This window comes from Otolemur garnettii, unplaced genomic scaffold (assembly GCF_000181295.1).
Source record: "Otolemur garnettii isolate 467f Iridium unplaced genomic scaffold, OtoGar3 scaffold00040, whole genome shotgun sequence".
NCBI lineage: Eukaryota > Metazoa > Chordata > Mammalia > Primates > Galagidae > Otolemur > Otolemur garnettii.
Window position 1 is genome coordinate 41,296 of NW_003852435.1, and position 12,990 is coordinate 54,285.

Consider the following 12,990-nt stretch of genomic DNA (forward strand, 5'->3'; position numbering starts at 1 on the left):
TTTCTTAGTATATTCTAGCTTACTATTTTTATTCTCTCTGAAATATTTTAGCTTGAATTATTTATAAGTTTATAACTAGTATAGCATGTGGTTCAGGCCATTAGTGTTTATTTTTGGAATATGAGTGCTATGACATCAATCTTACATCAAGTTAGATTAACATTTATGATAGCTGGGGTAAAAACATACCTTTAAGCTCATTTATTTCCTAGAATTTAATGGCTCTTGGTTCTAAATTCTAATAAATTAATTGAGTAGACCTCACTTTTTCCTATCAAACTCCTCTTACATATAACAGTGTAGTATTTTTTGCATGAAATTAAGGTGTCAGTAATTGTTATCTATCTGCAACATGGAAGCAAATGTTGTCAAATTGTGTGATACTTTGGCATTTATACATGCAAATTGTATAAAGTATTGAATTTTTTTAAAAATTGAGAGTGGAGCATGTGGCTGGTGCCCTAACCACTGAACTACAGGCGTCCAGCTGTAAAGTATAGAATTTTTAAATGATAACCCAAATATATAATTTTTCTTCAGTTTTGGGAAAGGATTTAGTGATTGTCTTGAGCACTTGTGGCACCAAAATGAAGGCTTGAACCAGACTGTCTTGTTAAGAATGTTGAGGCTGAATGTGATTTTCTTCCCCTAAAATCTGCTTCCTAGTGTTCTGTCATTCTGCGAATACAATAATCAGTTCTTCCATTAACTTTTAATTCTTTCACTATAATGATAATGTTCCAAAAACTGCATAGGATTTGGGGGGAGGGGTGAGTTTTTGCCTATTTAATACTAACAATGAGTTCTACTGTCTCCATTTTACAGATTAGACCACTGAAATGTAAGAGTTTCATTCATTCACTTATAGTCACAAACTAGGAAATGTCATGGCTGGGATTTCAGTTCAGTTTTTCATATTAAGCATGATACTGTAAGTAAAGCACAGGGCTTAATTTTCAGTTAATATTCTCATTTTTTCATATACTCATCCATTTTTAGTGTGCATTTTTTTTTTTTTATATAAGCAGGTGGTATGAGGGGTTGTAGTCAATGTTAGGACATTGATAATTGGCCCATATCGAGAAAGAATCAACAGTCCGAGCCTTTTGAATCCAGTTTGACAAATACTGAGACTCCTACAGTGTAGAAGCCGCCATGTCAAATGCTGTGCAAGGTTGATTGTTAGCAGACAACAGAATGGTATCCAAGAAGTTCTGTTTTTTCATGAATTTCAGGCAACCCATTAACTTCAGTTGATTTAAAAAAATCAACTGACCTAGGCCATGTTTCATTTCAGCTGTTTTCAGAAGTCTTATCATCCCTTTCTAGGAAACTGAAACCTTTGATTATTAAGAAATGTAAGCTATGAACTCCTGCCAGGTCAGGAATTCAGTGATTCCATTTCCTGTCACTTAGTAAATTTTAGGGACTATTTTCATATTACCTTTTATAATTGATTTAAGTAGAGTGGTAATAATAGAAATGGGGGTAAATTCTCATTAACTTTTTTTACCTCTACTTTTTAATGTGGAATGGATTCCAGCTCAAATTAAGGTGAATTTTCCAGATAGTCAGCACTAATACTAAAATGAAAAGTAAATGACACAATTTTCTTATAATTTGGCAGCGCTTTGAACTCCAAGATTCAGAAAGCTCTATGCTTCCTAAAGAGATTCTAAGAGTGGAGAGGATAGCTGAAAACCATGCTTCCGTCACTATCCAGATTGCAAAAAAAGAGGTGACCATTAAGGTAAAGAATCACAGGTTTGTTCTTTCTAGGGTCTACATTGTTCTGCCTGTTTTTATGACCTGAATTGAGTTTATGATATAAGTTCTTCTTCGGCTTGATAATAGCACATCTATATGTCTGTATATCTATGTCTCCAGAGTCATGTGTACTTGTGAACTGAAAAAATTCAGGAGAAACATGGGATAGCCTTTCATCAGAAGTTCAAAGTTGACCTCTGGGAAATTCAAATCAAGGGTGATTAATGAAAGCGTTTTGTACTATGAATCCTTGGTAAGAAATAGTGTTTTCAAACATATTTTAGCTGCCAGAGAACCCTCTTCTCAAATAAAATCTTTCTCAGCTACACAAAACTGTTAAAACAAGAGCTGTTCTGCTTGAATAGTTTTTAGAAGAGGGGAATGGCATTTGGTCATATGTAGGTCACTGGGAAGTTTTGAGACAGACTGTGTTATGGTCCATTATTTCACTTCCAAGAAACAGTCAGCAGCATCCTTTCTGACTCACCTGTGCAAGTTTCAGTTTGCTCAGCTTGTCAGTGTTGCTGGGAGGGCTTCGTTTGTTTCCATCTGCACAGATTTTACATTTCTTGATTTTTGTGTATCTTGAAACCTTAGTAATGACCCACCTAGAGCTCCATGTGCTTGCTCTATTTCCCTTTTTTCTAACCTTTTATTTTTGAGTCCTGAGAACCCCAAGAGGTCATAGAAAACTAAGAAACAAAGCTTGAAACATGCTAAGTAAATGTCAAAAAGGATAAATCTTGCTTCTTTATGTTGTGGCAGAGCAACTTTCATGATAAGCTTGTTTTAATGTGATATTAATATTATTCATGTTACTGTACTTATTCATTGAACTAAACATTGAATAATTTGTTATGAGCCAGGCTCTATGTTAAGATTTACTGAGGGTTTATTGTGTGCTAGTTACTACATTTACCTGGTTGTGTATCTCATGCATTTAAATTCCCAGTAGCCCTAGAGATGAGTTTTACTATCTCCATTTCATAGATTAGACCACTGAAATGTAAGAGGTTCACTGATTCGCCTGTAGTCACTAGCTAGGAAATGTCATGACTGGGATTTGTAGGGTTGCTAGGGGGTCACCTTCCTCTGTCTCTTACACGTGAATGACCTCGTATAGCTGATAACTTGGCATACAAGCTGGTGAGTAAGGACTACATTGGAATGGCTATGGGGACATTGGGAAGGGAGCAATACTGGGATTCAGGAGAAGGACTAGGGAAAGCTTCAGAGAGGCGGTAGAACTTGAGCTAGGTCTTAAAGAATGACATAGGATTTTTCCAGTGGCCAAGTAGTACATATATTATTTGCTTTTGTAATGGCTCTCTAACTTCACTGGCTCCAGTCCCTTCCAGTTAGTTTTCCATATTAAGACTGGGATGATCATTCTTAAATGCAAATTACTTCCAAACTTAAAATTCTTTTTTTTCTTCAGTTTTTGGCCAGGGCTGGGTTTGAACCCACCGCCTCCGGCATATGGGGCCAGCACCCTACTCCTTTGAACCACAGGCACTGCTCCAAACTTAAAATTCTTTAGGGTTCATGTTGTGTATATAGTATGATTAGGTCCAGAGTCCTCATCAGAGCATGACCCTCAGGCAACTAATAACAGGATAAGAAATACAGAGATTTTATGAACAGATGCTCCTGAGTGGAGAACTAAGCTAAAAGTGAAAAGAATTTGTGGATGTGGCTTTTAGAAATCAGGAGGTCCTTGGTGACTTTGGATATTCTAGTGGGCTGATTTAAAATTCTGTGTCTAATAACTGGAATTTGGGAAAAACTTCATTCTCCACTGGTGATACTATTACTACAAATCACAAATAGCATGAAAATGACATGATTCTTATGAATATGAATGACAGCATGAGACTTGAATTTTAGAGGAGTGATTGATTTGGAAATCTGATGATAATGATTCTCAGATATGTTAGTGAGAAAACAGTGGCAACTAGATTCTAAGAAAAGTATAGAATTGAATTGACCAAGGAATTAGTGGGAGCCTTTTAAGTGCCAGTTATGTGCTTTAAGTTACTAATATTTTGAGAAAAGCCTATGCATATATATTTACCTTTCTTTAATTATAGGTGCCAGCTGGGACCAGGCCATTAAGTCAACCTTGTGCATCAGACCATTTCATCCAGACGTTAAGCCATAAGCAGCTACAAGCTGAGATGATGCAGTCTCACATGGTTAAGGACATATGTTTAATTGGAGGAAAGGTAAGAATGGCAGACTCAGCGAAAACTTTTATTTTTTGGCTTTTCATTGTTTTGACTTATGCCTTCAATAATTGTGTTTTCATTTGTTAGGGCTGTGGAAAAACAGTCGTCGCTAAGAACTTTGCTGATACCTTAGGATACAACATAGAACCTATTATGCTCTATCAGGTACAGCGTTCATTTTTAGTACTTGGATTGTAAATGTACATGTTTAGCGCATCAGTGGAATATATGGGTGTCTTCCTGTTAACTTATGACTTTTTAAATTTCTCTTGTAGATAAATATACGAAAATAGTAATCAAATTAGAGTTTTTAAAAGTGTATTCTAGGATATCTGATGTGTACAATATACCAGGGGCTATTTTTTGAGAGAAATTCATTTTCTAGAGATTAGGAAGGTAGGGAGAAGGAGAGAAGGAAGAGAGGTTGATTAATCAGTCCAAAAAATAAGTCCAAAAAATAAGACCGAATGTTTGATAAATTAGTAGAATGACTATAATAAACAATTATCTATTATATATTTAAAAATAGCTATTAGACAATAGTTTGAATGATCCCACATTAACAAAAGTGAGCATATAAGGTAAAGAATATTCTAATTACATTGATTTGATTATTTTACATTACATGAATATATCAGAATATCATATATATCCTGAAAACATGTACGTCTAATATCTATCAATTTAAATGAAAAGAGATTTTATGAATTTCATGTAAATACACACAGAATATGTTTATTGGTAATTTGGAAATCTAAACAAAGTGGATGTCAGCTGCAGTGGGAGATAATTAGTATTCACTGCATAGGATCTTTTGTGTGTGATAAAATATCCTAACATAAAATTTACCATTTTAACCATTTTTAAATGTACAATTCACTGACATTTAGTACATTTATGATGTTGTTTTCCATCACCATTTCCTCTTCCCAGAACTTTTCCATCATCCTAAAGAGAATTTCTGTATCCATTAAACAGTATCTCTCAATTCTCTCTGCACCAATAAACTCTTTTACTTTTTGTTCCCATAAATTTACCTTTTCTAATAACTTATGTAAGTGGAATTGTACAATTTTTGTTCTTTTTGCCTAGTTCATTTTACTGAGTGTAGTGTTTTCAAGGTTTATCCATGTTGTAGCATATATCAGAATTTCATTCCTTTTTATGGCTAAATAATATTCTGCTGTATGTACATATACCACTTTTTAGGAGGTTTTGTAGTTTTTACATTTATTAAATGAAACAGCGTGGTATTTTATCTCATGAGAAATAACATAATTATAACAGAAAAAGTCATCTGGGAAATTGGATTAAACTTGAACTATACAAAATCAGAACAAATTTGAATTCTCAAACTCTCTGGGTTTTTAAAGCATTTTTCCTAAATACTGAAATTTCACAATATCTAAAATTTATTACCAAAACTCAAGAAATGGGAATGAGTAAAATATCAGTATAGAAATATATATTTTTTAAATTTCAAAATGTTAAGGGGGCACAAATTTAGTTACATGGTTCCCTTTTGTAATGCTTGAGTCATGGCCATAGGTGTGCCCATCATCCAAATTCGTTGTACCCATTAGGTAGGTTTTTGTCCCTCCCCTTCTCTACCCTGCAGCCCTTCTCCCTGAGTGATTTCCACTGAGTTTTTCTTCCCTCTGTGCACATTGTGTGCTCATCTGTTAGTTCCAATTTAATAGTTAGTACAGGTGGTGTTTGTTTTTCCATTCTATAAATACTTCTTCACTTAGGAAAATGGTCTCCCGTTCCATCCAAATTATTGCAAAAGGCATTAATTCATCCTTTTTATGACTGAATAATACTCCATGGTATACATATGCAATATTTTATTAATCTACTCATGGATTGATGGGCACTGGGATTGATTCCACATCTTGGCAGATATGAATTGTGCTATAATATACATTTGAGTGTAGGTATCTTTTGGTAAAATGACTTATTTTTCTTTGGGTAGATACCCAGTAGTGGGATTGCTGGGTCAAATGGTAGGTCTACTTTTAGCTCTTTGAGAAATCTGCTTTCCATAGAGGTTGTACTAATTTGCAGTCCCACCAGCAGTGTAAAAGTGTTCTTTTCTCTCTGCATCCATATCAGGATCTATTGGACTTTTTAATAAAAGCCATTCTAAGAGAGGTAAAGTTATATCTCATTATGGTTTTATTTTTTTATTTTTTTGAGACAGAGTCTCACTATGTCATCCTTTAGAGTGTTTTGACATCACAGCTCATAGCAACCTCAAATTCTTGGGCTTAAGTGATTCTTTTGCCTCTGCCTCCCGAGTAGCTGGGACTACAGGTGTCGGCCACAACACCTGACTATTTGTTGGTTGTAGTTGTTGTTTGGAAGGCCCAGGCTGGATTCAGACCCACAGCTCCAGTGTCGGACCCACCAGCTCCAGTGTACATGGCTGGTGCCCTAGCTGCTGAGCTATAGGAGCCAAGCCCTCATCATGGTTTTAATTTGCATTTCCCTGAGGATTAGTGATGTTGTGCATTTTTTCATATCCATTCATCTGTTGATAAACCCTTGGATTGTTTCCTTTTGACTGCTGCAAAATCTTTGGCTATTGCGAATAATTTCTGCTATGAACAGTGGTGTTCAACTATCTGTTTGAGTCCTTGCTTTCTTTTAGGTATATACTAAGGAATGGAATTGCTGGATCATATGGTTAATTCTATGTTTAACAACAAACAGTTTTCTACAGCAGCTACATTATTCCTACCAGCAAGGCATGACAATTCAATTTCTCTACATCCTCATTAACATTTATTTTCTGTGTGTTTTTTTTGTTTGTTTTGTGACAGTCATCCTAGTAAGTATAAAGTGGTAATTCATTGTGGTCTCAGTTTGCATTTCCCTAATGACTAATGATGTTGAGCATCTTTTTATGTGCTGATTGGCTATTTATATATCTTTAGAGAAATGCCTATTCAAGGTCTTTGCCCATGTTTTAATTGGGCTGGCTTTTTGTTATTTGTTTGTATATATTATTTTTTGTACATTATGGATATAAAATCTATTCACAGTTGTATTATTTGCAGACATTTTATCTACTGTGGTGTCTTATGACCATCTTGGTAGTGCTCTTTGATGCACAAAAGTTTTAAATTTTGTTGAAGTCCAATTCATTTTTTCTTGATTGCTGTGTTTTTGGTGTTAATTTCAATGCATCAGTGGCAAGTCCAGCATTATGAATTTTTCCTTGTTCTAAGAGTTTTAAAGTTTTATGTCTTATATTTAGGTCTCTGGTTCATTTTGGATTAATTCTTGTATATCACATAAGAGGATGTGGAGAAATTTGAACTTTCATGCCTCCTTGGTAGGAATGGAACAGCTGCCATGGAAAACAGTTTATTGTTAAACATAGAATTAACCATATGATCCAGCAATTTTACCCCTAGGTATAAGGTAAAAGTCAAAGTCCAGTCTTTTGAATGTGGATATCCAGTTTTCCCAGCACCAATGTTGAAAAAGCTGCTCTTTCCCAGTTGGATAGCCTTAACACTCTTGTTTAGAATTCAGCTGACTGGGTAGTGCCTATAGCTCAGTGAGTAGGGCACCAGCCACATACACTAAGGCTGGCAGGTTCAAACCCAGCCTGGGCCAGCCAAAACAACAAAGACAACAACAACAAATAGCCAGGGGTTGTGGCAGACATCTGTAGTCCCAGCTACTTGGGAGACTGAGGCAAGAGAATCGCTTAAGCCCAAGAGTTTGAGGTTGCTATGAGCTGTGATGCCATGACACTCTACAGGACGACATAGTGAGACTCTGTCTCAAAAAAAAAAAAAAAGAATCAGTTGACCATATATGCAAGAGTTTATATCTGGACTCTCTATTTGATGGTCTAGTCTGTCCATATGTCAGTACCACATTTTGATTACTGTTGTTTTGTAGTAAGTTTTGAAATCAGAAAGTGTGAAGCTTCCAAATTTGTTCTTCCTTTCGAGGATTGTTTTGACCATTCGGGGCCCCTTGAGATTCCTTATGAATTTTAGGATGTGTTTTTCTATTTCTGCAAAAGAAGAAAAAAAAAGGCATTGAGATTTTGGTAGAAACTGTGTTAATGTGTAGGTCACTGTGGGTAATATTATCATCTTAATAAGCCGTCTACTAGGCGTGATGGCTCATCCCTATAATCTCAGCCATTTGGAATGTGGAGATGGGAGGAAGGATTGATGCCAAGAGTTTAAGACCAGCCTGGGTAACATAGCAAGATCACCATTTCTATAAAAAATTAAAATATTAGCTGGGTGTGGCAGTACCTCTGTAGTCCTAGCTACTCAAGAGGCTCAGGCAGGAGGATCACTTGAACCCTGAAGTTTGAGGTTACAGTGAATTATGATTAAGCCACTGCACTTTAGCCTGGGCCACAAAGTGAGACTGTCTCAAAAAAAAAAAAAATTCAAGTCTTTCATTCTATGAACATAGATATATCTTTTCATTAATTTATTTCTTCTTTAACTTCTTTGTAGTTTCAGTGTACAAGTCTTTTGTCTAAGTATTTATGAGTAGGCTATTCATAAATACATATGTATGTATTTATATACAGAAGGTAAAAAGCCAAACTTACAGTTGATATTCTTACAGTGGGAAAATTTCCATCATTTTTTTTGGTGTAATGATCTCTTCTAAAACATTTTTATCTTGCTAACTTTTTGATTCTATGTGTCAGTCTTTGGCTGGTTATGGTAGCTTCATACTTATAGCAAAATAGTCTCTTGATTTTATTCTGTGATTAATTTTTGAAGTAAATGTGATACTACTTACATTTCAAGATACCTTTTATGTTTCTAGTTTATTGTTTAGTTATATTTTTTAATTGTTTCTACCAGTAATATATTTCTGAAAAATGGCATTTAAATAAGTTATAACCTTATATAATAGAAAATTTGTTAGTTTCTCATACTTCACATTATTCTGTTGAGATTCCTGTCCTGAGGCTTGATACTCTACCAATTGATTGAATTCTGTGGAGTTTGGAAAGAATTATAACATGCTGCTGATTACTTTTGGGGCTACAAGCAGAATCTTTGTAAGGTATATGAGAATTCTCCATGAAATTAATTTCTTTCTTCCCTGTGGATAATTTAACTCATTTAGAGCACCTGGTACCATTTAGGATTTTGAGGTGGACTAAAAATAGTTTTGGAAACAAAAGAGAAGCCTCTTCTCTTTGTACAAAGCTGTAGTGGATTGATACCTCTATTATTTGGTACAGTTTTCATTGTCAGAGTTCAGGAAAGACAGGTAGGTAGGTAAAAAAGGGAGGCAAAGGTAATTCATAAACTAATGAAGAACTTCAAATATTTACTAAGAATCTCTATGATCTTGGCTTGCCTAGAGCTCAGAGGCTAGGGCCTCAGCCACATATACTGGAGATCCAGACTGGGCCTGCTAAACAACAGTGACAAATGAAACAAAAAAATATCCAGGCGTTCTGTCAGACACCTGTAGTCCCAGCTACCTGGGAGGCTGAGGCAAGAGAATAGCTTAAGCCCAAGAGTTTAAGGTTTCTGTGAGCTGTGATGCTCTGGCGCTCTACTGAGAGCACCATAGTGAGACTCTGTATCAAAAAAAAAAAAAAAAAAAAGACTCTCTATGATCTTAAAAGATGAAATCTATGAAGAAGTATATGATTTTAGTTTATGAAATCATGAATTAAGGTGAAAAGTCTTAAATTATTAGGGATGCTCTGAGTTTTAAAAGGTAAACATGTATGGGCAGGAAAATAAATTTCTACATTTTGTAGCAGGTGGTCCAGTCTTAGAACCCACAGAAAATATATTTTGAAATGAGTTTTTATAAATTGATTGTACCTCTATTAGATTTTTTAAGGGAAATAAGGATTTTTGATGGGGTCTGTTTCATGGCAGAGAGATACCATGAAGAGTGCAAGTGCCCTCGTACATAATGTCATTTAGTGTCTTTGTCCAAGATCAGAAGATAAAAGGTTGGCTCAGAATGCTAGTTCATCTGCACCTAGCTCATATTAGAAATGATCTGGGTATAGTATTTATTATCTTACTAATCTATTTGCCAAATTAATCAAAAACCCAAAGAACAAGGGGAGAGAACACTCAAATCATCAATATGCAATGTTTTACAAAACAAGATTTATTGTAAATATCTTAGATTCCACTTGGAGGTCAAAAGCATAATTTACCTTCCAAGGTGCCATTACTTTAAAATCATATGGAGAAGAACTTGAGAAAAATATATATTTTTTCTTTGACTCCATTCCCATTTATTATTAGTGTTATCTATAAAATTTTGTATATGAGTTTTTCACAATTAAAATGATTACTCCTGTTCTAATGAAAACAAGAAATAATTTATGCCTCATCAGTTTTTTCAGACAGTCCTGTTTGTATGTCAGGTTTCTGTAGTTAGTTTATGATAATCTCTACACTGTATGCTTGAGCTCTGAAATATTCATTTCATCCTATTGTCCTTTAAAAGAATTAACAAACAAAAGAGTACATGTATACCTAATAATTCAGTTCTCTTAACTGTACTGGAAAGCCACCTGAAGGATCCTGCCATTGTTTTTCTCTTCCTTTTTTAATTTAATTGTAAAACAACATGGATGAACCTTAAGAAGATACTATCTTTTTTTTTGCAGTTTTTGGCTGGGGCTGGGTTTGAACCCGCCACCTCTGGTATACGGGGCCAGCGCCCTACTCCTTTGAGCCACACGTGCTACCCAAGAAGATACTGTCTTAATATGTGAAAGAATTAGCTTAAAAGTCTAAGAATAGATTTTCTTATATGTTTTTGGAGAATGTCAGTAAACTCAACAAAAACATTTTAATGTTTTTTGTTTTTCTGTTGAGGTTGTTGATGGATAGATGAACAAGGGTAGGAAGATGCTTCCATTAAAGCTGATGGGTGGCTGTTCTATTCTATTTCTTGATATACTGCTAAGTTACAAAGGCAGTCTCTTGATTCTGTTGCAGAATAAGTTATCATTACTCTCTCTGAAAAACATGACTGGTGATAGTGGAAATGCACATAAGTTTTCCATAAAAATATTTTTATGTCCTTTGCACATACCTTGTTGAGCTTTTTAGATGTCCTGCAAGGTTCCTGGGAGTAGAGACTTTGGAACGGGATAGGGAAATATAATAAATAAAACAAGTTTTAGAAGTAACTTAACTTCTTTTTCTCCCCATATGGCTTCTTTCCCTGAACTGAATCATAGCATATATATTAGGCACAGTATTGATATTTGTAGATTGTTAATTATTTTGCTCTTGTTAAAGAAAACAATCAAGCTCCTGAGGTCAAATATAAGACTCTTTTTCCTCACACTTACATAATTTTTAGTAAAGCTCATTGATCTGTCTGGGACACAGGAATAACTTAATGGAATTAAGGAATCAATTTGCATTTTGTAATAATATAATTTATATTAATGAAAAAGTTTCAGAGGTTTGACCCAGCATAGAGCATGTAGTGGGAACATCTGTTTTCCTGGAAGATGTGGACACTTCTCTGTTATTTGTACATGTATAAAGCTACACTTAATCTGTGGGTTTTGCCTTATTTTTAGACTTGACTATTTTTAGAACTGAGTTTCATGTGAAGTGAAAGGAAGACGGAGCTTTAACACTGCTTTGTGGCAGTGCATAAAATAAGTTTTATAATAGGCTATAAAAATATTAAATCATTTGGCTCAAGTGTTAGGTCAGATTCTTTTAACTGGTTATTCTTTTTTTAGTGTTAAAGCCAGTAATTTCATACTGTTGAAGAAATGACAAGTTATACTTTTCCTTTGCAACCAGATAAGGGCATATTTCCAGATGTCTTTCTACACCATCGTAAATATGCCAGATCTGAGATCTCTTTTTTCTAATTAAGTACAAGTTAGATTAAAAGCCAAGTCAAATCCAATCACAATTTTAAAAGCAAGTAATTTATGGGACTGTTAATGAAAATAATCATGATCTAAAACATGTTGAAATCGTAGGATCACCTTTGACTCCTCAGCTAAGTTTTTCTTCATGTAGCTAAACTCAAACCAGATCCTTTTCTCCCTCTTCCATCTATCTAGAATCTCTGTTTCTTACGTATCCAAATAGAGGGGAAATATCTTTACTTCTCTTATTCTCTCATCTTCGTTTTTATTGCTCTATGTCTTATATTCATTGCTGTGCTTCTTTTCTTTGCCTTGACTTTGCACTTTTCTTTCATAAACATTTTAAGATATTTGGATTCATTCAAATATCTTATATTTAAATGGTGGTTTATATTCAACAACCGTGGATACTGACTTTTTACGTGATTCTGTAGCTCATCCTGGTTTTTTTGCATTCTTATTTGCTATAGCATGTCAAAAGGCTTTTTAAGAATTTACTTACTTCAACTCCTTCCAATTTATTTTATTATAAAATTTGTTTTTTAAGAACAATGTCTCTGTTGATCACATTAGAACTTTAAAGTGGTTAACTTGAACAATCCAAGGCTCTGTCTCATGTCTTTTTAGTTTCTCTTTGAAACAATACTGCTTTGTCTCCTGTCTCCTTTATGTAATTTTTTTAAATTTAAAAGGTATTACCATCCATCAGAGTATAAAATGCAGTCCCTGTGTTAGTCAAGGTTCTCCAGAGAAACAGGATCTGTAAGAAATGGGCTCATGATGATTATGGAGGCTGAAAACTTCCAAGATCTGCCATTTGCAAGCTGGAGATCCAGCAGAGCCATTGCTATGTATAGTTCTAAGAGGAGTCCAAAGGATGAGAATCAGGAGAGCCAAGCTCAGAAACAGGCAAGAGAGGGAGCAAATTTTCTCTTATTTCTTCTTTGTTTTCTTTTTGTTTTAAATTAAATTTTTGTTAAATCCGAACTGTTTACATTTATGGGGTACAATGTGATGATTTGGAATGCTTAAATCAAACTAATTAACATAATTATCACCTCATTTATTTATTTTTGTGGTAAGATATTTATAATAAACTCTTAGTTGTTTTGA

At 34.6% G+C, this 12,990-nt stretch overlaps 1 protein-coding gene across 1 annotated transcript in view; it reads left to right on the forward strand.

The window, feature by feature from the left end:
* Window positions 1-12,990, forward strand: part of LOC100961950 (von Willebrand factor A domain-containing protein 8) — a gene marked incomplete at its 5' end in the record, with an annotated part of 309,966 nt that overhangs the window by 16,647 nt on the left and 280,329 nt on the right. The window contains 3 exons of the mRNA XM_012805376.2: window positions 1,628-1,750; window positions 3,858-3,992; window positions 4,083-4,160. Of these exons, the coding sequence (XP_012660830.1) occupies window positions 1,628-1,750; window positions 3,858-3,992; window positions 4,083-4,160 (336 nt within the window). The remainder of the gene's footprint in view (window positions 1-1,627; window positions 1,751-3,857; window positions 3,993-4,082; window positions 4,161-12,990) is intronic.